The sequence below is a fragment of the Ranitomeya variabilis genome, chromosome 4, assembly GCF_051348905.1.
Source record: "Ranitomeya variabilis isolate aRanVar5 chromosome 4, aRanVar5.hap1, whole genome shotgun sequence".
NCBI lineage: Eukaryota > Metazoa > Chordata > Amphibia > Anura > Dendrobatidae > Ranitomeya > Ranitomeya variabilis.
In genome coordinates, this window is record NC_135235.1 from 762,245,895 (window position 1) to 762,273,035 (window position 27,141).

A 27,141-nucleotide genomic window follows, 5' to 3' on the forward strand; every position below is an offset into this window, starting at 1 on the left:
CCGCCATACCCCCACACACAGTATAATGTTCTCATAGTACCGCCATACCCCCACACAATATAATGTTCTCATAGTACCGCCATACCCCCACACACAGTATAATGTTCCTACAGTACTGGCATCTCTCGTAAAAAAGGTATTTTCACACTACCGCCATACTCCCACACACAGTATAATGTTCCTACAGTACCTCCATCCCACCACGCACAGTATAATGTTCTCATAGTACCGCCATACCCCCACACACAGTATAATCTTCTCATAGTACCGCCATACCCCCACACAGTATAATCTTCTCATAGTACCGCCATACCCCCACACACAGCATAATGTTATCATAGTACCGCCATACCCCCACACACAGTATAATGTTCTCATAGTACCGCCATACCCCCACACACATCATAATGTTCCTACAGTACCGCCATACCCCCACACACAGTATAATGTTCTCATAGTACTGCCATACCCCCACACACAGTATAATGTTGTCATAGTACCGCCATACCCCCACACACAGTATAATGTTCTCATAGTACCGCCATACCCCCACACAGTATAATGCTCTCATAGTACCGCCATACCCCCACACACAGTATAATGTTCTCATAGTACCGCCATACCCCCCCACACAGTATAATGTTTCCTCAGTACTGGCATCTCTCGTAGAAAAGGTATTTTCACACTACTGCCAAACCCCCACACACAGTATAATCTCATAGTACCGCCATACCCCCACACAGTATAATGTTCTCATAGTACCGCCATACCCCCACACATAGTATATTGTTCTCATAGTACCGCCATACCCCCACACATAGTATAATGTTCTCATAGTACCGCCATACACCCACACAGTATAATGTTGCTAGAGTACCGCCATACTCCCACACACAGTATAATCTTCTCATAGTACCGCCATACCCCCACACCCAGTATAATCTTCTCATAGTACCGCCATACCCCCACACAGTATAATCTTCTCATAGTACCGCCATACCCCCACACACAGCATAATGTTATCATAGTACCGCCATACCCCCACACACAGTATAATGTTCTCATAGTACCGCCATACCCCCACACACAGTATAATGTTCTCATAGTACCGCCATACCCCCACACAATATAATGTTCTCATAGTACCGCCATACCCCCACACACAGTATAATGTTCCTACAGTACTGGCATCTCTCGTAAAAAAGGTATTTTCACACTACCGCCATACTCCCACACACAGTATAATGTTCCTACAGTACCTCCATCCCACCGCGCACAGTATAATGTTCTCATAGTACCGCCATACCCCCACACACAGTATAATCTTCTCATAGTACCGCCATACCCCCACACAGTATAATCTTCTCATAGTACCGCCATACCCCCACACACAGCATAATGTTATCATAGTACCGCCATACCCCCACACACAGTATAATGTTCTCATAGTACCGCCATACCCCCACACACAGTATAATGTTCTCATAGTACCGCCATACCCCCACACAATATAATGTTCTCATAGTACCGCCATACCCCCACACACAGTATAATGTTCCTACAGTACTGGCATCTCTCGTAAAAAAGGTATTTTCACACTACCGCCATACTCCCACACACAGTATAATGTTCCTACAGTACCTCCATCCCACCGCGCACAGTATAATGTTCTCATAGTACCGCCATACCCCCACACACAGTATAATCTTCTCATAGTACCGCCATACCCCCACACAGTATAATCTCATAGTACCGCCATACCCCCACACACAGCATAATGTTATCATAGTACCGCCATACCCCCACACACAGTATAATGTTCTCATAGTACCGCCATACCCCCACACACATCATAATGTTCCTACAGTACCGCCATACCCCCACACACAGTATAATGTTCTCATAGTACTGCCATACCCCCACACACAGTATAATGTTGTCATAGTACCGCCATACCCCCACACACAGTATAATGTTCTCATAGTACCGCCATACCCCCACACAGTATAATGCTCTCATAGTACCGCCATACCCCCACACACAGTATAATGTTCTCATAGTACCGCCATACCCCCCACACAGTATAATGTTTCCTCAGTACTGGCATCTCTCGTAGAAAAGGTATTTTCACACTACTGCCAAACCCCCACACACAGTATAATCTCATAGTACCGCCATACCCCCACACAGTATAATGTTCTCATAGTACCGCCATACCCCCACACATAGTATATTGTTCTCATAGTACCGCCATACCCCCACACATAGTATAATGTTCTCATAGTACCGCCATACACCCACACAGTATAATGTTGCTAGAGTACCGCCATACCCCCACACAGTATAATCTTCTCATAGTACCGCCATACCCCCACACACAGCATAATGTTATCATAATACCGCCATACCCCCACACACAGTATAATGTTCTCATAGTACCGCCATACCCCCACACACAGTATAATGTTCTCATAGTACCGCCATACCCCCACACAATATAATGTTCTCATAGTACCGCCATACCCCCACACACAGTATAATGTTCCTACAGTACTGGCATCTCTCGTAAAAAAGGTATTTTCACACTACCGCCATACTCCCACACACAGTATAATGTTCCTACAGTACCTCCATCCCACCGCGCACAGTATAATGTTCTCATAGTACCGCCATACCCCCACACACAGTATAATCTTCTCATAGTACCGCCATACCCCCACACAGTATAATCTTCTCATAGTACCGCCATACCCCCACACACAGCATAATGTTATCATAGTACCGCCATACCCCCGCACACAGTATAATGTTCTCATAGTACCGCCATACCCCCACACACATCATAATGTTCCTACAGTACCGCCATACCCCCACACACAGTATAATGTTCTCATAGTACTGCCATACCCCCACACACAGTATAATGTTGTCATAGTACCGCCATACCCCCACACACAGTATAATGTTCTCATAGTACCGCCATACCCCCACACAGTATAATGCTCTCATAGTACCGCCATACCCCCACACACAGTATAATGTTCTCATAGTACCGCCATACCCCCCACACAGTATAATGTTTCCTCAGTACTGGCATCTCTCGTAGAAAAGGTATTTTCACACTACTGCCAAACCCCCACACACAGTATAATCTCATAGTACCGCCATACCCCCACACAGTATAATGTTCTCATAGTACCGCCATACCCCCACACATAGTATATTGTTCTCATAGTACCGCCATACCCCCACACATAGTATAATGTTCTCATAGTACCGCCATACACCCACACAGTATAATGTTGCTAGAGTACCGCCATACTCCCACACACAGTATAATCTTCTCATAGTACCGCCATACCCCCACACCCAGTATAATCTTCTCATAGTACCGCCATACCCCCACACAGTATAATCTTCTCATAGTACCGCCATACCCCCACACACAGCATAATGTTATCATAGTACCGCCATACCCCCACACACAGTATAATGTTCTCATAGTACCGCCATACCCCCACACACAGTATAATGTTCTCATAGTACCGCCATACCCCCACACAATATAATGTTCTCATAGTACCGCCATACCCCCACACACAGTATAATGTTCCTACAGTACTGGCATCTCTCGTAAAAAAGGTATTTTCACACTACCGCCATACTCCCACACACAGTATAATGTTCCTACAGTACCTCCATCCCACCGCGCACAGTATAATGTTCTCATAGTACCGCCATACCCCCACACACAGTATAATCTTCTCATAGTACCGCCATACCCCCACACAGTATAATCTTCTCATAGTACCGCCATACCCCCACACACAGCATAATGTTATCATAGTACCGCCATACCCCCACACACAGTATAATGTTCTCATAGTACCGCCATACCCCCACACACAGTATAATGTTCTCATAGTACCGCCATACCCCCACACAATATAATGTTCTCATAGTACCGCCATACCCCCACACACAGTATAATGTTCCTACAGTACTGGCATCTCTCGTAAAAAAGGTATTTTCACACTACCGCCATACTCCCACACACAGTATAATGTTCCTACAGTACCTCCATCCCACCGCGCACAGTATAATGTTCTCATAGTACCGCCATACCCCCACACACAGTATAATGTTCTCACAGTGCCATCATCCCACAACACACAGTAAAATGTTCTCATATTACCACCATACCCCCACACACAGTATAATGTTCCTACAGTACCTCCATCCCACCGCACACAGTATAATGTTCTCATAGTACCACTAAACCCCCACACACAATATAATGTTCTCACAATACTGCTATACCCCCACACACAGTATAAAGTTCCCACAATAGTGGCTTCCCACAGACAGGATAATGTTTCCACAGGACTGGCATCCCCCTCACACACAGTATAATGTCCCCACAGTACTGCCATCCCCCCACTTTCTAATGTTCCCACAATACTGCCCCATAGATGCACAATATTGTACCATCCACCTCACTGACTACCTCCGATCACCGACAGTTAATTAATAAATACTCACTTAGCCTCATTCTTGGTGCAAATACTAATGAACCCAGGATCTATGAGATATTTACCATACGATAGTTGGATAGGCAGGAGTGCATCATCCATAAAGGTAGCCCACTTGGTTGCTATGATGCCTATGAATTGACAGGGCTCAGTGGGGTGTGGTATTGTCACCTTCTCCTTCCCATCATCACAATTTCAGCTAAAGGGCAAGTAGGAAGCGAGAGGTTAAGTGCCAGAATTAGTGCATCTTAGAGATGTGCCTTTTCCGGGCGGCTGAGAGCTGATATTTTAAGCCTGGGGGCACAGTATTCATGGCCCCATCCTAGGCTATTAATATCAACCCACAACTGTCTGCATAGCTTTGCTGGTTATTAAATATAGGGGCAAACTACGTCACGTTTTTAGAGGAGTCCCCCATTTTTATAGCCACTAAAGGCTAAGTATACAGTTGTGAGCTGATATTACTAGCCAGGAGGCTCCATGGGTATTACTCCCTTTCCTGGGCTATAAACAAACTTCTGTGTGTGAATCAGAGCTGAGATCTAACGTGATAGAAGATTACAGTGCGGGGAAGACGGGAAATCTTCATATAGACGGCCGGTGGGGATGGAGTCAGTGACCGACTCTGGCCAATTATGTCTCTAGAGCCGTAGTAGAAGATGAAGATGTCGTCCTCATCATGAAGTAGTTATTTCTCATGTCGCGTGTAATGAATATCTCCTGCAGTATTGCTAATGCCGATTTCAGGGTCGGTAAATGAGACGAGAATTAGCGTTATGGAAGATGAGTCTATGAGAAACGTATTCAGCTGCCGACTCCGAGGAGGAAACTGCTTGTTGTCTGTGGCCTAAATATATAGGATTTATTAGTAGATGTAAAGAAGGAAACTAAATACTGTAAAATAATTAATCTCCTCATATGTTTCCCTTATTATCTCCAGTAATTGTATTATTACACAGGATTCTTATGATGTTACATCGGCTCATCTTCTCATTCAGGTCTCTACAATATCGGATCCTCTCAGTGAAGATCTTCTACAAAAGAGAATTTCCTGATTTACCCATCAAAGATGGATATGGACAGAGACAAGATGGCGGAGAGGATATTACACCTCACCCTAGAGATCCTCTTCCGGCTTACTGGAGAGGTGAGAGATTCTGATGACGTCACATTACATCATTCTTATCTATGGGAATAACAGATGGACAGAACTGGAGAGGTGAGGACTCTGGAAATGTCTGTAGTGAGATTTATTAATGTGTCTCTCCATTACCAGGATTACACGGTGGTGAAGAAGACCTCTAGTGATCGCTGTCAGGACCCTGTGTCTGAGGGATGGGGAAGACCCCTGACCCCAATCACGGGGCCTCCACCTCACCCCCTGATCCATGAGGACATCAATGACCAGAAGATCCTAGAACTCACCTACAAGATGATTGAGCTGCTGACTGGAGAGGTGACACTGCTGGGAATGCTGGGACATTATACAGTAACACTATGAAGGGATCGGGGGATGACGGTATCATTGTATGTGTCAGGTTCCTATAAGGTGTCAGGATGTCGCTGTCTATTTCTCCATGGAGGAGTGGGAGTATTTAGAAGGACACAGAGATCTGTACAAGAACGTCATAATGGAGGTTCCCCAGCCCCTCACATCTCCAGGTAATAGACAGGACTAAATACACACGGCCTATAATTATCTGTATGTAAAGAATGAATTCACTCCCTGTATGTGTTTCCTCCAGATCTATCCAGTAAGAGGACAACACCAGAGAGATGTCCCCGTCCTCTTCTTCCACAGGACTGCAAGCAAGAAGATCCCAATGCTCCTCAGGACCATCAGGTAGATGGACAGAAGGTGTCAGGAGATCTCCCTTAGGCCGATTTCACACTTCAGTTTATTTGCATTCCCGGAAAAACCAATACCGGAGATATCAGTGTCCGTGTGTGTAATACTTGCGGCTCATGTGTGGCAACCGTGTGCTGCCACAGTACCACACAGATGGCCGCCTGGGAAGAAGTGCTACTGTAAGCGCTGTTCCCCTGTGGCGGGTGCTGAAGATGGCTCTCATCGCCCTCCCCTGCTCTGGCGATCGGCGTGAGCAGAAGAGAATGATGAGTTATATTAAAGTCTGAACGATGACAGCAGGTGGGGGCTTTTGGGACTCTTACTCCCTTCATCCGACACTTGCTGCCGCTAATAACCGTGACAGCAGGAGCGGATGATCGGGGTATTCCTCAGCCGCCGCCTGCAGTATAGCGAAATGAATGAATGAAAAATCTGGTGTGGGTTCCCCCAATTTTCTTGAACCAACTGGGCAAAACTCAGAGTTGAGGCTGGAACTCTCAGCTGTCAACTTCAGCAAGGTTGGTTATCAAGAATAGATGGTGTGAAGATCTGAGGTTGTGGGTTATAAAAATCACCTAGGCAGGTTAACGATGCAACTAATTTTTTTTATTCCATACATCCATGGTTGTACAACAAATCTAGGTAGATGGCCAACATACAATGTCCTCAGTCCACAAGTTCCCAATCTGAGATCGGGAGTTCCACTGGCTCCATACCAGGCGATGCCCACTGTCTCCCAACTTTTGGTTGGCCCACAGATTTTGTATCTCCAGCTGGTATAGTGTACAGTCACAGCCTATATTCCTCCAGATGATGGATATCCTGACCGTAGCTCATGGATACCCCTCCAGCCAACAATCTGCAAAGCTCCATAGATCATCCATCCATTCCAGCTTGGATCCTCTTCCATTGAAATCCCTCCAACAACTGCCTGATTCAATCCTATGTCTTTTTCTCCTGCCCCCTTAAACATTTTCCTTTAGCTCACAGGACAAGGCATATTCCATCAGCTGGGACTGTATGTGAGCCCTCCCGTGGTGATGGCTCCCCTGAGTCTACTCAGCCCACACAATGGGCCTAAAGGTACCTTCACACGAAGCGACGCTGCAGCGATAGCGACAACGATGCTGATCGCTGCAGCGTCGCTGTTTGATCGCTGGAGAGCTGTCACACAGACCGCTCTCCAGCGATCAACGATGCCGAGGTCCCCGGGTAACCAGGGTAAAAATCGGGTTGCTAAGCGCAGGGCCGCGCTTAGTAACCCGATGTTTACCCTGGTTACCAGCGTAAAAGTAAAAAAAACAAACACTACATACTCACCAGCGCGTCCCCCAGGTCTGCTTCCTGACACTGACTGAGCTCCGGCCCTAACAGCAGAGCGGTGACGTCACCGCTCTGCTTTCACTTTCACTTTAGGGCCGGCGCTCAAGTGTCAGGAAGCAGACGCTGGGGGGACGCGCTGGTGAGTATGTACTGTTTGTTTTTTTTACTTTTACGCTGGTAACCAGGGTAAACATCGGGTTACTAAGCGCGGCCCTGCGCTTAGTAACCCGATGTTTACCCTGGTTACCAGTGTAAAATATCGCTGGTATCGTTGCTTTTGCTTTCAAACACAACGATACACAGCGATCGGACGACCAAATAAAGTTCTGGACTTTATTCAGCGACCAGCGACATCACAGCAGGATCCTGATCGCTGCTGCGTGTCAAACGAAACGATATCGCTAGCGAGGACGCTTCGTGTGAAGGTACCTTTAGTTTGGGAGTACAATGGGAGCGAGACCTTGATACAAATAAAGGTACCTTCACACTGAACAACATTACAATGATAGCGATCCGTGACGTTGCAGCGTCCTGGCTAGCGATATCGTTGTGTTTGACACGCAGCAGCGATCTGGATCCTGCTGTGACATCGTTGGTCGGAGCTAGAAGGCCAGAACCTTATTTCGTCGCTGGATCTCCCGCTGTCATCGCTAGATCGGCGTGTGTGACACCGATCCAGCGATGTGTTCACTTGTAACCAGGGTAAATATCGGGTTACTAAGCGCAGGGCCACGCTTAGTAACCCGATGTTTACCCTGGTTACCATTGTAAATGTAAAAAAAAAAGACACATACTCACATTCCGGTGCCTGTCACGTCCCCCGGCGTCTGCTTCCCTGCGCTTACACAGGATGCAGGAGGAGTGCAGGGAAGCAGACGCCGGGGGACGTGACAGGCACCGGAATGTGAGTATGTGTCTTTTTTTTTTTTACATTTACAATGGTAACCAGGGTAAACATCGGGTTACTAAGCGCGGCCCTGCGCTTAGTAACCCGATGTTTACCCTGGTTACCCGGGGACTTCGGCATTGTTAGTCGTTGGAGAGCTGTCTGTGTGACAGCTCCCCAGCGACCACACAACGACTTACCAACGATCACGGCCAGGTCGTATCGCTGGTCGTGATCGTTGGTAAATCGTTTAGTGTAACGGTACCTTAAGATTGATGGAATCTGGCCTCAGGTTCACATAAACTCTAGCCTGCTCGTCTTCCTCTGCTGACTGCCACTGAATAGAAACATTGATTCCTGAGCATGAACTGCTGACCACGAAAATCACTAATGAAACACAGCAAGCAAATTAACTATTAAAGTACAATAATATTGATGTAACCGGTGGGCCGTGCTGGAAATAGTCTTTGTCTTTGAGCTGTGGTCTCCGCTCTACGTCCATTTGTCTTATAGTCTTTAGTAAGCGGCCATATCCTCACACTGGGGTCCCCACGTTGTTATTTTTTTTTATATTTTAATAAATAATAATTAAAAAAATGGCTTCGGGTCCACCGCATTTTTTGCAACCAGCCTTACTAAAGCTCACAGCTGGGGGCTGGTATTCTGAGGCTGGTAAGGAGCCATGGATATTGACCCCCCCAGCCTAAAAATAGCAGCCCCCAGCTGCCCAGAAAAGGCACATCTATTAGATGCGCCAATTGTGGCACTTTGCCTGGGTCTTCCCACTTGCCCTGTAGTGGTGGCAAGTGGGGTTAATATTTGTGGGATTGATGTCACCTTTGTATTGTCAGGTGACATCATGCCCACGGCTTAGTAATAGAGAGTAAGACACCGATCCATTACTAATCCTATAGTTATATGGTAAATAAAGACACAGCAAGAATAAAGTGAATTGAAAAAATGACACCGACTCCTTTATTAAGTTCAAAGTAAACCATACGTACTGCATTGCCTAATTCCACCAAAGTCCTCGATCTGCTGTAATAAAAGTAAAATAAAACAACAACAATCTACCATACCTGCATGTCATTCTGTCCCACGCTGTAATCCATGTCTGGGGGAGAAATAGTTTTCAACCTGAAAAGTGCCAAGATGCGACCGTCCCGGCTGAAAACTACTGGTGAATGAGCTGCTGCGAGCGCAGCCTCAGTGACCAGCGGTGACATCATCACTGGCATTTTCCCACGGTCCTGAGGTCACTGCTGATCAATGATGCTGCGCTCTCATCAGCTCATTCACCAGTGGTTCTCAGCCTGGACGGTCGCATCTTGGCACCGTCCATGTTGAAAACTATTTCTCCCCCAGACATGGATTACGGCGTGGATCAGAATGACAGACCGGTATGGTATATTGTTGTTTTGTTATTTTACTTTTAGTGCAGGAGATCGAGGGCTTCGGTGGAATTAGGCGAAGTCGTAAGTATGGTTTCATTGAGAATATTAAAGGAGTCTGTGTCATTTTTTTTCCAATTAAAAGACTTTATTCTTTGCTGTTTATTTACTATATAACTATAGGATTAGTAATGGATCGGTGTCTTACTCTCCATTACTAAGCTGTGGGCTTGATGTCACCTGACAATACAAAGGTGAAATCGACCCCTCAAATATTACCACCGCTGCAGGGAAAGTGGGAAGAGCCGGGCAAAGCGCCAGCATTGGTGCATCTAATAGATGCGCCTTTTCTGGGCAGCTGCAGGCTGCTGTTTTTAGGTTGGGGGGCTCAATATCCATGACCCCTTACCAGCCTGAGAAAAAGGCTCGAGCCACCTGTTATATAGGTTAGTGTCCTACCTAGAAGGGGGACAGAGAGATCACGTGAGGACCTTGTGAGAGCCTTAAGGCAGCAAGGGAGTACACCACTGCGCTAGAAGGAAGGCTTCTAACTCCACCTGGTGAAGGGGAATCCCAACTCGCTTCCAAGTCGGCCGGATCCTACCTGTACCTGTGGTTTGGTGCCCTGGACTGTGACTGCCTGAATTCATCAGGAAACCAGGTAAAGAGACTGCAAACTTGTGTCCACCGTTTCCTTGCTACACCACCCACCATCTTTTTCTATACACCGGAAGCCCTGGGGACCCAGCTTCATCTGTGGGAAGCCATACCATCACTTCTGCCACAACATCTCCTCAGAGGACCCCTTTAAGCAGCGTCGGTCACCCTGACCGAATACCACAGGTGGCATCACGAGCATTGACTTTATTCAATGACCCTTTAAGGACATTCCCTTTTACTTGGGTGCCCAGGGCCACGGACTGGGTTGCTGCCATCGTGACATCCCCTTTAAGTACCAGACCCAGTACCGAGTACCCCACGGCCCTGGCGGGTGTTCCACACTCACGTGGCGGCACACAGAGGTAGGAAAAATGGGAACACTGTCGCTTTAAATCCTCGTTGGTTTATTGTAAGGCAGCATAAACCAACTTGTGGGGAAAAGAAACTTAGAATTTTTGGCTAAAACTGGAGCAAAATAACAAAAGAAAAAAAAACTGCAGCACAGTCCGTAAGTTGCGGGTTGCAGCCCGCTCTGGAGCAGGACAGGTTCAGTCTGTGCTCGACGAGCCACAAAGCCTCTGGAGTCCTCTCTCCCGGCTAGCTGAGCCCAGACTGCCTGCAGAGCTCGGATATTTCACCCCAAGCCTGTAACTTCCCCGTCATGTGATTGATCACATGATCATGTCCTCAGGCAGGTCCTGGCAGGTCTGCCATGGGAGATAAGGTGGACCTTCTCCCACCCGCTCTGTGAAGGTCCACAGAAATCCGGCCTCACAACACGTCGTGTGCTGGAGAAAAATCCTCTGGTTTCACATCACTGACGCCGTTAAGCGCAGTGACACATATCTCCCCTCTGTCACCTTACCAGCGACTGTCACACTGTGTAGACGCCGGTGAAGGTCTTGTGTTCAGTCTTGATTTATCCACCAGTATTATATGTTTTATACTTGTGTAATGAGAACGGTGGAGATGGCAGGATTAGAGCTGATCATAGATGGGACTTCTCCATCTGTCGGTGACTTTTATAATATTTGTTTCAGGGTGAAGATCTGACCCATATTAATACTACAGAGACATATGTGAGGGGGGATGAGTGGTGTAAAGAGGAGATTCCTACATATGACTACCCAGGTGAGTAGTAACCACTAAATGCAGAGAAGTCACAGATTCTTCTCATCACCGGCTGTGGCTGCTTTATCGGTGGTGTAGTCCGGCCGTATTACCATGATCACCATTTTACCTCTAGACCACAACATTCTCCTCCACCCAAAACTGTTCTAATGACTTTGGTCATTGAAAGCCCTTTTCTATAGAACTTGCAACCTGGTAGATCCACCTACCCCCTGGGTTTAGGAGACGCTGTTACCTGCCCAGATCTGTAAACTACAAAGCCAAATGACAGCGTACGTAGAATGTGCTGACAAGGTAGAAAAATATTATGATGAGAAAACGGAGGGTAATGATGCTGTTGGCTTCCGAAATCCCTGATATGGGAAGAAGGAAAAAATCAGGACTTTGGAAAGCGCTGCCAAGTGCTGAGCCATAAAGTTGGCTATCAAAAGAAATGAACGTAAAAAACAACAACTTTTCATGTTAATATTCTACTCCTTTCCGATGTGAACCAGCTCCTTCCTCAGGCTTATATATGTATTATAAATAATACATTGTGGATGTTTTATATCCTCCAGAACGGCGTCACTGATCCAATTGCTTAATTCATTAATTACACCGCGCCTATGGTGCAGTTCTTTGTGTAGAAACCTTTCTTCGTATACAAAACAATACAAATAGATGTAAAATGCATATTGGCTGCACAATAAAATCTGTATAAAGAACAATATATGTACATGGAAAATCCTCCGGTTTAAGTGTGGATAGTTTAAAAATCCAACAGGATTCTCTATTCACAAATCTTTGGGACCTATTAGACACACGTTCTGATATGAGTCTTAACCCCTTAACGACCGCCGATACGCCTTTAACGGCGGCAGTTAAGGGTACTTAAACCACAGCGCCATTAATTAAAGGCGCTGTGGAAAAAGTGAATAGCGCCCCCCCAGAATCGGATTTTCTCTGGGGTCTCTGTTATCGAGGGTAGCCGAGATCCCAGAGAACATCATTCGGGGGGGTTTTACCGACCCCCAGGTTGCGACCACCAGTCCAGTAATTAACAGTTTACCGGCGGCCACAAAAAAAAACCAAAAACCCGCGATTACCCATTTAATTTCTCTGTCCTCCGATGTGATCGCACATCAGAGGACAGAGAAATAGGGTCCCCAATAGCCCCCCGATACTCACCCCTCTCCCCCGATGCTCCTCATGGTTCCCGATATGCCCCGCCATCTTTTTCCGGGGGAAAAATGGCGGGCGCATGCGCAGTGCGCCGGCTGGCACCCTGCAGATCTTTGGGGTCTCGGTTGCCAGGGGTAGCCGAGACCCCAAAGAACATGATCGGGGTCGGTTTTTACTGACCCCTGTTTTGTGATCGCCGGTAAACGGTTACACAAAAAAGCTACGCGTCAGTCTCTGTCCTCTGATGTGATCGCACATCAGAGGACAGAGAAATAGGGGGATTCGGGGACCCTATCATACTTACCGGTGTCCCTGGGTCCTCCTGCGTCCCCTCCTGGCTGCCGGCTTCTTCCTTAGGGAAGAAAATGGGCGCAGTGTGCCTGCCATGTTGTGCCGGCCGGCAGAGGAAGATTCTTCCTCTTGTTTTATTTTGGTCACTGTGAGATCCTCTCACAGTGATCAAAATAAAAAAATAGTAAATAACCCCCCCCCCCTTTATCACCCCCTTAGTTAGGAAAATATGATCAAATAAAAAAAATGTATGTATTTCTATTTATCAATTAGGGTTAGGGCTAGGGTTGGGGCTAAAGTTAGGGTTAGGGTTGGGGCTAAAGTTAGGGTTAGGGCTAAAGTTAGGGTTGGTGCTAAAGTTAGTGTTAGGGCCAGGGTTGGGGCTAAAGTTAGGGTTGGGGCTAAACTTAGCGTTAGGGTTGGGGCTAAACTTAGCGTTAGGGTTGGGATTAGGGTTTGGATTAGGGTTTGGGTTGGTATTAGGGTTAAGGTTGGCATTAGGGTTACGTTTGGGATTAGGGTTAGGTTTGGGATTAGGGTTAAGGTTGGAGTTAGGTTTGAGGTTAGGCTTGAGATTATGATTAGGGGTGTGTTGGGCTTAGGGATTTGATTAGGGTTAGGGTTGGCATTTGGGTTAGGGGTGTTTTGGCGTTAGGGTTGTGATTAGGGTTATGCCATAGGGTTAGGGGTGTTTTGGGATTAGGGTTATGGATTGGGTTGGGATTAGCGTTAGGGGTGTGTTGGGGTTATGGTTTGAATTAGAATTGGGGGGTTTCCACTGTTTAGGTACATCAGGGGCTCTCCAAACGCTACAGCCAATTTGGCGGTCAAAAAGTCAATTGGTGCTCCCTCCCTTCTGAGCTCTGCCGTGCGCCCAAACAGTGGTTTACCCCCCATATGGGGTATCAGCATACTCAGGACTGATTGGACAACAACTTTTGGGGTCCAGTTTCTCCTGTTACCCTTGCGAAAATAAAAAATTGGGGGCTAAAAAATCATTTTTTGTGGGGAAAAAATTATTTTTTATTTTCCTGGCTCTGCGTCAAACTTCTGTGAAGCACTTGGGCGTTAAAAATGCTCACTGTTGTGAATTCCGTGCTTGGGCTCCCTCCTGTGGTTATGAATGGTACTTTTGAGAGTTCTGCCCTTGGGCTCCCTCTGGTGATTTCGAGTGGAACTTAGCAGCTGCTTTCACTAATCGGTTCCCTGGCCTTGCTATTTAACTTGGCTCTGGTCTGTAGTCCTTGCCAGCTGTCAATGTTTTCTGGTTGGATTCAGTCCTCTCCTTGGATTTCTCTGTTGGCCAGTCAATTTCAGCTTAAGATAAGTTCTGCTAGTTCTTGGGTTGTTCCTTTGCTTTTGACCTTCTGTTCAGGTTTAAGTTATGTCTCTTTTTGTTTTGTCCAGCTTGTCATTATGAAATATTCAGGCTAGTTGGAAGCTCTGGGAAGCAGATTTGCCCCTCCACACCGTGAATCGGTGTGGAGACTATTTTTTGTAAACTCTGCGTGGATTTTTTGTTTTTTAATACTGACCGCACAGTATCCTTTTCTATTTCTGTCTATTTAGATAGTATTGGCCTCCTTTGCTAAAATCTATTTTCATTTCTGTGTTTGTCATTTCCCTCTCCACTCACCGTCAATATTTGTGGGGGGGGGCTATCTTTCCTTTTGGGAGTTTCTCTGAGGCGAGATAGTTTTCCGTTTCCATCTTCAGGGGTAGTTAGTTCTTAGGCCGTGACGAGGTGTCTAGGGAGAGTCAGGAACAGTCCACGGCTATTTCTAGTGTTGGTGCTAGGAGTAGGGATTGCGGTCAGTAAAGCTACCACCTTCTCAGAGCTTGTCCATGATTTATTTTACCCACCAGGTCATATCAGTGCTGCTCCGTAACCACCAGGTCATAACAGCTCACCACACATCTAGATAAGTTCCTTGGTGGGAGGTCTAGTTTCCAAAATAGGGTCACTTGTGGGGGTTTCTACTGTTTAGGTACATCAGGGGCTCTGAAAATGCAACATGACACCCGCAGACCATTCCATCAAAGTCTACATTTTAAAACGTCACTACTTCCCTTCCGCGCCCTGGCGTGCGCCCAAACAGTGGTTTACACCCACATATGAGGTATCAGCGTACTCAGGACAAATTGAACAACAAATTTTGGGGTCCAATTTCTCCAGTTATCCCTGGGAAAATAAAAAATTGGGGGAAAAAGAAATCATTTTTGTGGAAAAAAAAATATATATATTTTACTCTGCATTATAAACTTCTGTGAAGCACTTGGGCTTTCAAAGTACTCACCACAGCCAGGTCTTTCACCGGGAAGGAACAACCACGGGAAGGGCAGCATCCAATAAAGGAAAACCACCTATGCCAAAACATGGTATCCATCCACAGACAGCTGTTTCGGGGTATTTGCCCCTCATCAGTGTGGAGTTGGTTGCGTTGAGAAACATGTGATGGTGTCTCTGCGGCTTTTCTACATGCATTTGCATATTTCCCATAAGGGGTGGGGCAGTGTTCTGGATCACTGCGTTGAGAAACACGTGATGGTGTCTCCGCGGTGTTGGATGTTTTGATCTCCACGAGGTCATTCATCCTTATGTTCATAACCATAACACGATAGACACTTTTGGCCGGGCCCTACTCTACTGTAACCTATTAAATATTTGTTAAAATATGCAATACAATTTAGGTATATTTTTATTTATTTTTCAATTTTTAAAATGACCAATAATATGACATACAAGGAACAAATACCACCGCACCATGTCCAGGCCACGTATTACAACCAGTGCCCGAATAATATCACATACAAGGAACAAATACCACCGCACCATGTCCAGACCACATATTACCGCCACAGTGCCTGAATAATATCACATACAAGGAATAAATACCACAGCACCGTGACCAGACCACATATTACCACCAGTAACAGAATAATATCTTATACAAAGAACAAATACTACAACACCATGATCAGACACCATATTACCACCACAGTGATCGAATAATATCAAATACAGGGAACAAATAACACCTCACCATGACCAGACCACATATTACCACCACATAGTGACCAAATAGCACATACAAGGGACAAATACCGCAACACCATGTCCAGACCACATATTACCACCACATAGTGACTGAATACTACAATACTGATCAGTAATAAAAAAAACACAATACTATCACCATAAGTGCCAGTATTCACAGGAGATCTGTACTTAGTATGCAGTGTCTGTGTAGAGGTAATACAGAGATCACTGGTGGTATTATACACAGGAGCTCTGTATATAATGTATAGGTAATCCAGTGATCACTGGTGACATTGTACACAGGACCTCTGTATATAGTATACCGTGTATAGTGTCAGTGTAGAGGTAACACTGACTCACTAGTGACGTCTCTAGGTGAAGTCCTTCCTCTGTCATCCCGCACAGACCGCCATCACTTCTTCCGGCAAGACTTGTCTCTGCAGGAAATAACACAGTTATCTCGAGCTCCGCCTGCAGAACACATTACTTAATTTTTCCCAACTTCTACATTACACCACATGAAGAAAAAAAGGCGACATAGTATCACTATACACGGTAAAAGGACTGCCCCCCATTTAAAACAGTGTCCTCAAAAAATAAAATAAATACGTCACTGCAGTAATAATATCTCGTAATTCGCCCCTATGGTAATAATAATATTCCCCATCCTGGCCCCGTGTATCTCATACCTGGCTTCAGCCATATGTTCTGCCATCCTGCCCTCATGAGTATCCATTCTTCCCCATGTGATCTCCCGATCCTGCCCCATCTGTCTCCATCGTATTCATCCTGCCCCATGATCCAATCCTGCCCCATGTCTTTCATTCTGCCCCATATCTCCATTCTTGCCCCACCTGTCTCCAGTCCTGCTCCCAGTGTGTCCAGGATTCTGCCCCCAGTTTGTCCGGCATTCTGCCCCCAGTGTGTCCGGCATTCTGCCCCCAGTGTGTCCGGCATTCTGCCCCCAGTGTGTCCAGCATTCTGCCCCCAGTGTGTCCAGCATTCTGCCCCCAGTGTTTCCAGCATTCTGCCCCCAGTGTGTCCAGCATTCTGCCCCCAGTGTGTCCAGCATTCTGCCCCCAGTGTGTCCAGCATTCTGCCCCCAGTGTGTCCAGCATTCTGCCCCCAGTGTGTCCAGCATTCTGCCCCCAGTGTGTCCAGCATTCTGCCCCCAGTGTGTCCAGCATTCTGCCCCCAGTGTGCCCAGCATTCTGCCCCCAGTGTGTCCAGCATTCTGCCCCCAGTGTGTCTAGCATTCAGCCCTGGGCCCCCCGGATCGCTGCTCTCAATAATAATAATAATAATAATAATAATAATAATAATAAAAAGTTATTACCTGACCTCGCTCCTGCGGCGAAGGCGAAGCTCCCTCCACTCAGCTGAAGCTCTCACTTGCCGGCAACTGACACTGACGTCAGACGCCGGCAACGTGCACACTGCGGCTGACGTCAGCTGCCAGCCTCCGATTGGCTGGCGGCTGTTAACTATTGACGTTCAGGTGCGGACCCGCATGTCAATAGTGTTGCCGCAGCGCCGCTAAGGGCCCGGTTTAGCTTGCCGGTAGGGGCCCTGTGAGCAGATGAGACGGGGCCCGATGCGAGCCCCCTCTCCCCACCGGGCCCCATACTCTAGTCAGGGCAGTGATGCCCTGATGGCGGCCCTGCCTTGGGGGGGTTCTAGTTTCCAAAATGGGGTCACTTGTGGGGGGTTTCTACTGTTTAGTTACATCAGGAGCTCTGCAAACGCAATGTGACACCCGCAGACCATTCCATCAAAGTCTGCATTTTGCATGTGCCCAAACAGTGGTCCCCCCCACATATGAGGTATCGGCATACTCAGGATAAATTGCACAATAAATTTTGGGGTCCAATTTCTCCTGTTACCCTTGACAAAATAAAAAATTGTGAGCTAAAAAATCATTTCTCTATCGCCTCTCATTGGGGGACACAGGAACCATGGGTGTATGCTGCTGCCACTAGGAGGCTGACACTATGCAAATAAAAAAGTTAGGTCCTCCTCTGCAGTGTACACCCTACCGACAGGAAGTAGGATATTCAGGTTAGCTTAGTGTCAGTAGGAGGTGGACACGGGTCTTTCATTAGATCCTTATCTACCTCAATGTGCGTCGTTTCTTTTCAGGTTTCCGGAGGGATACAGGGTGAACAGTCACACCTGTAGTCCCACAAAGAGACTATGAGTACGGCGTGTACTGCCACCCCGTATACTCATACGTTCAGTCGGCAGGACCCCAGCCCCTAACACAGAAGCGTGTTCAGGTGATTCGGACCTGGGCCTGCCTCCGTCTCCCACCCACTCGCCCACCAGAGCCTGTCGGTTTGAGGAGACGCGGACGTCCCACTATGCTGGATTATCGGACGTCCGATCTATCCCGGATAAGGAGGTATTTTTTCTCTCTCCAAGAAGATAAGAAGTTTAAAAAAAAAAATTCCTTGTTTTAATAGAGGGCATTAGGTGTCTATCCCCTTTAATTCACGTGTACCCTTGCTGCGCTTTTAGGGCCATCCACTCCGCTCCCTGTGTTCCGGCGGTCACCATTTGTACTGTAGGTCCCGGTTTTTCTCAGGCCTAGATGTAGCACTGGCCTTTTGGGCTTCTTTCCTTAAATGCGGGGGTATTTGGGGCACTAAACCCCCATGCTCCGGCGGTTACCAGCCATAATCTAGGTCCCGGCTTCACTCGGGCCTAGTTGCGGCGTTGGCTCCGCCCCTTCTTCCCTGCACTTCAGGCGGGCTTTTCTCCCACCCGTCGCTTGTGGCTTCCTTCCGGAACCGCCCCCTCAGCTTCATTGAAGCCGGTGCCATGTTTCCCCTACCCGCACCTGGCACTTGGCTCCACTCCCCCTTCCCTGTGTTTCAGGCGGCCTTCTCTTACGCCCGTCGCTTGTTTCTTCCTTTCGGACCCGTCTCCCCTCTCTGCTCCATTTCTCTGCTTTGAGCCAGCGATTGGTTCCGCCCCCCTCCGGCTTCAGAGCGGGCTCTTTCAGAGTACATCTCTGCAGGGCACACTTTTGCCCTCTCGGTCTCTGTCAGTCTTCTTGGGGTTGCCCTTTTTCTGGCTTGTGGATCCGGACGATGGCCTTCTTCCTGCGGGACCTACATCTTCAGCGCTAATAGCCCTACAGCCTGGCAGCAGAACATCTCCTGGCACCTGGACCCAGATGGCAGCGCTTGATCCAGGTACCAGACGGGGTACAAAGTATAAGCCAGACACTGCAGGATACAGTTTGTACGGGCAATTCTATCTGCAGGCTCGGTTATTACTGAGAGTCACCATCATTCCTATTGGGGCTGGTGAAATAAGTGCTCTGGAGTCCCTAGTGCAATGAATACTCTGGAGAAGTGCAGTCGCTCATATAATGAGTGATCTACAGCCAGGCAGTCACTGGGGTAATAAGTGCTATGGAGCCGTACAGTCACTAGTGTAATGTATTAAATGCTCTGGAGCAATGCATTCGCTCATATAATGAGTGCTCTACAGCCGGGCAGTCACTGGCGTAATAGGTACTATAGAGCAGTGCAGTGACTGGTGTATTAAATGCTCTGGAGCAATGCAGTAGCTCATATAATGAGTGCTCTAGAACCGGGCAGTCACCTCCACAGTGAGAGGGGCCTTTATAAGTCCTGCCATATGCCGTTTGCTCTGTAGAATTTTCCCTTGCAGTCTCCTCTCATAGATTTCTGCTACGTCACACTCCTGTTGTGAAGTCTGCTATTACATGAGTTCAGCGGAGCATGGCAACAGGCCCCCTCCCTGCATCTCAACGCAGCCCTCTCGTGATGCTAGCGTTACTCTACAATTAGAGAGATGAGCTGCTTCTACCCCTTCACGATTGCAGTGTTAGGGGATCAACTTCCAGCTGTGTAAAGGTCTGTATTCTCCAGCATGTCTGCCGTGGCTCAGTGAATAAAGAAGCTGACCACAAATCGCAGGCCCAAGGGTTTTAACCCAGGTACACAACAGAGAGAGAGTTTAGTCTCCCTCTGATACCAAGCCTACAGCTCGGCCTTCTGGAGAACTGACTGTACAGTATATGCTTCAGGACAGACTTCGTGGTGCGGCCTTCTACACGTGAAACAGTTATTCTGCCTAATGCCATCAGGTATTCAGACCTAGACCGCAACACAGAATTGGCTCTCTCTGATACCCTTCTCCAGGGTTCCCTCCACGCTAAAGCAGTCGCAGGATACTGAGAGACGATCGCAGCAGTACTCTTCCCGTTATCCAGGTTGTTGACGAACCACCTACCAGGTACAGTAGGGTACTTTGAAACTGTCGTAGTTTCATTGGATTACACTGGCCTTGGGTTGACTGCTCCAGTGGTACTGGTATTCTGTACGGTATTAGATCTGTGCCTTGATCTTCACGCACCACTTTCCAGGTACAGTACGGTATTTGAAACTGTCGTTTCTTCAACGGATAAGACGTGTCTTGGATTGACCACTGCAGTGGTACTGGCATTCTGTACTGTATTCAGGTAAGTCAGGCGCCCTCTCCTATTCCTCCCGTTCGATTGCAGCAGTACTCTGCCCGCTTGCCAGGTTTTAGATGTCAGCTTCCAGACACATTTAGTCAATACCTGCCGTCTCTCCAGTGGTTTAGACGTGCCCGAGATCGAGTACTGCATTGGTCCTGCTCTCTTGCCCCAGAGTCAGGTGAGTCAGAAACGCCCTCTATCACGCTCTTATGGGTCCTTTGCAGAATCTGCCTAGGCTCTCCTCTAGTCACTCAGAGAGAGGGGCCCGGTATCCATCACTCCTGGCTGGCTGCCGCAGCGGTTACAATCCGCTTTCAGGTGAGTCAGAGGCGCAACTTTTACCGTGTGTTTCAGGGTCAATAACGTCTGTGGTCTATTAACAGTTAAACGGAAGATCTACCACGTACCACAAGGTGGACCTCAGTGCCACAGGGTGGACCGCAGTGGCAGCATAAGTGGCCTGTCCACTTTCAGGTAGGTCGGACACGCTGGTGTCAGGTACCGACTGGTCACAGTTTTTCTTCAGCCACGCACTGGGCCTTAATTACGTGTTGCTCCCCAGGGGCCTTCCTCTCCATCTGGTTATTCGGGCCTACCACTACCTATCCAGTAGGTCAGTTTACAGTGCTGCCCTAGGTCTATCTGCACTATCCAGTGCGTTACTCCTATCATATATGATTTACAGTAGTATACGTTCAGGCTGTCTCTTACGGAGTCAGAGCTCATATAATACCTTGACTCATGATTGCTCACTGCACTATTCTAGGGGTCTTTGAACTACCTCAATACGTAGCTTCCCTTTTATGTGTCAGTTCTTACCTTTTCTTTCTTACAGACACTGGATTAAACCTCGAGCAGCTCCGGGATTTTATTTCCGACCGTGGCAGGAACAGGTTCTCCCACCTCGGATAGGAATTGGATCCTACTATGTGCACGTCCAGTGTAGAAGGCTGCTCCACGCCTGGATCCAGTGATGGCGTTTTGGTGATAAAACGTTCCTTCCTTCAGCAGGATTCGTATCCTTTTCACTGTTACCCTCGTTTGTGTGGTGTCTTATACTTAGGTAAGTAGATCTACACACTACAATCCTCTCCCTGTTCCAGAGGGTCCAGGACGGATAGGGTCACCCATGTCGTCATAGGTGAGGATCTTCCCTTTGGCAGTCAAGTCCTTTTCTGGGGCCTACGTACCCCTTCCTGGGGCCAACTTTCCATGGAATTGACATACTCCACGTTTTCCATGGACTCTCCTCCTTTGACTGCTCATATCCGATTGTGCCTATCATTGCCCATCTTGTCAACATTTTTCATAGTCCCTGTTAACCATCTTCAGCCCTGTACGCTTAAGTTTAGCTTCCTGACGGATTTGAGTCTGCGGAGTCATCTGGTAGTCTCCGTTCTATTTACTTAGACGGGCAAGAGGTGGTCTTCAAACGGTTCTCCCTTTCTGAGCCATTTTGTTGAGGTAGCAGAGCCTACACTGCTGGGTTGAGATCCAGGGTTTCACCCGAGGCCCCCTTCGGTACGTCCTCAGCGTTTTGCTCTCTAGCGGGTCCCCAGTACCCTACTCTCAAGTCCTTTCTTGTCATTTCAATTTAATGTTTTTTTTCTGGGTTTTCTCTTGGAATCCTTAATCCAGCCGTTCCAACGAGGGAAGCGTCTCGGTTTCCTAGATTCCCTCTCTCCTGACCTTACTGCGAACTGGTCCTCTTCTCCGTCTCTGGACCCTCCGGCTTCCAGTTTTTCCACCGATACAGTCCTCCTCTCCCAGAAAGAGCATCCCTCAAGGATACCAACGGCGGACTAATAGTCCATGGCAAAGTCGACCATTGAAGTGTCCACCGCTACATTGTGACCTGCCTTTGTTTCCACCTGGGCAGCAAAGTTTATAGACGCATGGGCTAAGCTGCTCCATCAGGACACCCTTCATGGAGTCAGATTGGAGGAAATCGCTGTCCTTGCGAACTAATTTACTCTTGCAGGTAGGTACATGGTATCCGCCTCCACGGATGCCGCTGCAGGTGCTGCTTGGACATCCAGCAATATCGTGCCCATCCGAAGGACCATTTTGCTTAAGGCGTGGCAGGACTTATCCTCTAGGAAGTCCCTCACCAGCTTGCCTTCCGAGGTTTTCCGTCAGTTTGGCTCCAACTTGAACCAATTTTTAAGGAGGTCATCGGAGGGACGAGTTCTCTTCTTCCTCAGGCTAAACTTCGTTGTTCTCCAGGGACCGCGTGTGCTTTCCTTTAATCTAATGAAAGCCTTTATACAGGCCCTCCTTTTCTTCAAGACATCGGACATTCCTGCATTTTTGCGAGGGGTGGGTCTATTTTCGTTTTATACCTTCTTTTCAGTCTCTCAACCACTTCCAGAGTCTGTGACAGCAGTTTTGTACATTCTGTGGATCTCAGGTTCAGTGCTCTGCCCTTACCTTGCCGAGGTTCTCCATGGCTCTGTCCATCGTTCTTGATTCCCTTCCTTTCATCCTGCTCGGACTCCTCCTTCGTAGCATTCTCTCATCACGCCACTGGGTCAGGGCGAGGTGCATCTATCCAGCTAAGGCCGCCCTCCTCCTTTTCAGTATATGGGCTCGGCGTAGAGAGGCCCTCCGGCCAAATCAACGTATGCCCGCAAAATCCAGTTAGCACTGTTTAGATTTACCAGGTAAGAGCAGAGCTCCCCCTTCCAGGTTTAAGGCGCACTCTATCTGGGCAGTGGGCGCCTTCCGGTGGTGCACATACAGGGCCTCTGCCTTGCACCTCTACAGACCGATGATCGGTCCTCCACATGTTCGCGAAACTTCCATGCCTAGCTTCGGCGTATGCCGGCTTAGGTAGGAAGACCTTGCAGGCGACGGTGGTGAGTTCCTCCGACCTAGATTGGAGTCGATTGCTGTTCCCACCCCAGGGACTGCTTTGGGACGTCCCATGGTTCCTGTGTCCCCCAATGAAGGCTCCGAGAAAACAGGATTTTTGGTTGCTTACCATAAAATCTGTTTCTCGGAGCCTTCATTGGGGACACAGCACCCTCCCATGTTGAACAGCTCTGTTTATTGTGTTACAGTATACTGTTAACGTTTGAGTTCTTTGAACACTCTTTGAGTGTTTGAAACTGTTAAACTGTAAAGCGCTGCGGAATTTGTTGGCGCTATATAAAGATTATTATATTATTATTCTTTCTCATTTACACGTTACTTCTCCTACTGCTTTTTCACTAACTGAATATCCTACTTCCTGTCGGTAGGGTGTACACTGCAGAGGAGGAGCTAACTTTTTTATTTGCATAGTGTCAGCCTCCTAGTGGCAACAGCATACACCCATGGTTCCTGTGTCCCCCAATGAAGGCTCCGAGAGACAGATTTTACGGTAAGCAACCAAAAATCCTGTTTTTTGAGGAAAAGAAAGGATTTTTTATTTTCACAGCTCTGCGTTATAAATTTCTGTGAAGCACTTGGGGGTTCAAAGTGCTCACCACACATCTAGATAAGTTCCTTAATGGGTTTAGTTTCCAAAATGGTGTCACTTGTGGGGGGTTTCCACTGTTTAGGCTCATCAGGGGCTCTCCAAATGCAACATGGCGTCCGATCTCAATTACAGCCAATTCTGCATTGAAAAAGTCAAACGGAGCTCCTTGTCTTCCGAGCTCTGCCGTGTGGCCAAAGAGTGGTTTACCCCCACATATGGGGTATCGGCGTACTCAGGAGAAATTGAACAACAACTTTTGGGGTCTAATTTCCCATGATACCCTTGTGAAAATAAACATTTTGGGGTGAAAATATCATTTTTGTAGAAAAAATTTGATTTTTTATTTTCAAGGCTCTACGTTATAGACTTCTGTGAAGCACCTGGGGGTTTAAAGTGCTCACCACACATCTAGATAAGTTCCTTTAAGGGTCTAGTTTCCAAAATGGTGTCACTTGTGGGGGTTTCCACTGTTTAGGCACATCAGGGGCTCTCCAAACGTGACATGGCGTCCGATCTCAATTCCAGCCAATTCTGCATTGAAAAAGTCAAACGGCGCTCCTTCCCTTCCGAGCTCTCCCATGCGCCCAAACAGTGGTTTACCCCCACATATGGGGTATCGGTGTATTCAGTAGAAATTGCACAACAAATTTTGTGGTTCATTTTCTCTTTTTAAAAAAATTTAAAAAATGGTTCTGAAGTAAAATACAGTATTTGCAAAAAAAGTTAAATGTTCATTTTTTCCTTCCACATTGTTTCAGTTGCTGTAAAGCACATAAAGGGTTAATAAACTTCTTGAATGTGGTTTTGAGGACCTTGAGGGGTGTAGTTTTTAGAATGGTGTCAAGTTTGGGTATTTTCTGTCACGTACACCCCTCAAAGTGACTTTAAATGTGAGTGCAGCGCCCCAGAGTCCTGGTCGTTGCAGTACTGTGGTCCCGCCGCTATGGGGAGCCATGGTACGTTTGATGGCACTGAAGGAGTTCGTCTGACCAGGTATCACAGACACCAATACATTTCACAGCCGGGCCACCAGGGGGAGCTAAGGGTTCTATTCATTAGGCCACTCCTCACACACTGGTAAAACTGGAGGTCAGGCAGGAAGTTAGTGAGAAAGCTGACTGGATAAGAACCAGGCAACACCTTGTGGCAGAGGGTGTTGCGGGAGAGGAATCGGTAGGGCCTCTGTCAGGTTTGGGACCCTGATGGAGACCTGGCTACAGGAAAGAATGTAACGGGACCGTGCCTGCACAGAGAAGCGGCGGTGCCCTAAGGAAGGAATAGAAGAGAGATATATTGTGCTGAGTGAGAAACGAGATCGAAGCAAATAGGAGAATACCAGTAGGGGTCGTGCCGTGAGATCGAGGCAACATCCTACTGAGGCGTGTAGCCGGTGGCCGGAACGCCGAGGAAGTATATAGACATCTAGCTTCAAGCAATACTTCAAACCTACGGCAGGACAGTCAGTCTCAGGCGGGCTGTCTCACATCAAATCACCTATGCAGTCTTGGGGGGCAACTTGTGGAGAGGGGCGACTCTAGGGTCCCGGAAGAGCTCCAAGCCTACCCGTCATACGGGTGCCGTCCTAACCAGAACATCGGGAGGGACGGAGGATTAGCAGAACATCATCTAATCGAGTTGTGAGGGAACTTAAGAAACAGACACAACAGTTGTGGGGTACTTTCCGTAAGCACGGCAGGGAAGGACTACAACACATAGCGCTAGAAGGAAGGCACTGATTTCCACCTGCAAAGTGAACTCTGGAAGTGCCATTGGACCGGCCGGACTTGCGCAGCCTGGTGATCTGGATTCCGGACTGAGGACTCTGAGATCTTCAGTAAAGAGGTAAAGAGACTGCAACCTGGTGTCCTCATTATTTACTGCACCTGCACCCCACAACTGCACCATTATCACCACTCATTGCACCGGACGTCCCCCACTGACCGGCCGGGCCACGGACCGGGTCTAGCCACCGTGACAACCCCAGAGCAGAGACTCAGAGGCCCGGTACCGGGTACCCCTCGGCCCAGCGGCGGTGTGGGGGCGCTCCATGAGGTGGTCCCTAAAAAAAAATTGTTTTGTAAAATTTGTTGTAAAAATTAGAAATCGCTGGTCAACTTTTAACCCTTTTAACTTCCTAACAAAAAAAAAAATTGTTTCCAAAATTGTGCTGATGTAAAGTAGACATGTGGGAAATGTTATTTATTAACTATTTTGTGTGACATATCTCTCTGATTTAAGGGCATAAAAATTAAAAGTTTGAAAATTGCTAAATTTTTTAAATTTTCGCCAAATTTCCGTCTTTTTCGTAAATAATCACAAGTAATATCGAATAAATGTTACCACTAACATGAAGTACAATATGTCACCAAAAAAGAATCTCAGAATCAGCGGGATCTGTTAAAGCGTTCCAGAGTTCTAACCTCATAAAGGGACAGTGGTCAGAATTGTAAAAATTGGCCCTGTCACTAAGGGGTTAAACTGGTGGGATCTCGTTTATATTCTAAAACGAAGTGCCTAAACAGACAGATTACACCTTTCCTAATATTATGTCTCTGGCTGTTCATCCTATTAAGGATCGCTTGGGTCATTTTTAGATTTACAAGACCAGGTCCAGTCTTTCTGGCCAAACTTCACTTTTATGATCGACAACAGTAAATGTGCAGTGAGGCCAAGTGTGAATTTCTGACCAATAACAGCAGAGTTTCCCTTTATCCGGACTTTTCAATTTCTTATAAAACCGACTAACTTCATACAAGATTGTGATGAACGACATAATAAACATCACACCTGTGCCATGATGTATCTCTGAGCTGTGCGTGGCTGATGGCTGTAATATACATTGGGTACGGAAAGTATTCAGAAGAAGACTTTACATTCTTCATTGTTTCATTGCAGCCATTTGGAAATTCAAAAAAAGTT

The 27,141-nt window shown here is 47.3% G+C and overlaps 2 protein-coding genes across 3 annotated transcripts in view; both read left to right on the forward strand.

The window, feature by feature from the left end:
• The window catches only part of LOC143768285 (uncharacterized), a 371,133-nt gene that overhangs the window by 180,771 nt on the left and 163,221 nt on the right, over positions 1-27,141 (forward strand). The gene's annotated exons all lie outside the window — the stretch shown is intronic.
• LOC143766868 (uncharacterized) overlaps positions 1-27,141 on the forward strand; it is a 38,341-nt gene that overhangs the window by 2,112 nt on the left and 9,088 nt on the right. For both annotated transcript variants that reach the window (XM_077254862.1, XM_077254863.1), the window contains exons 2-6: positions 5,531-5,679; positions 5,809-5,988; positions 6,071-6,194; positions 6,278-6,375; positions 11,682-11,772. In XM_077254862.1, the coding sequence (XP_077110977.1) occupies positions 5,602-5,679; positions 5,809-5,988; positions 6,071-6,194; positions 6,278-6,375; positions 11,682-11,772 (571 nt within the window). In that variant the 5' untranslated portion in view covers positions 5,531-5,601. The remainder of the gene's footprint in view (positions 1-5,530; positions 5,680-5,808; positions 5,989-6,070; positions 6,195-6,277; positions 6,376-11,681; positions 11,773-27,141) is intronic.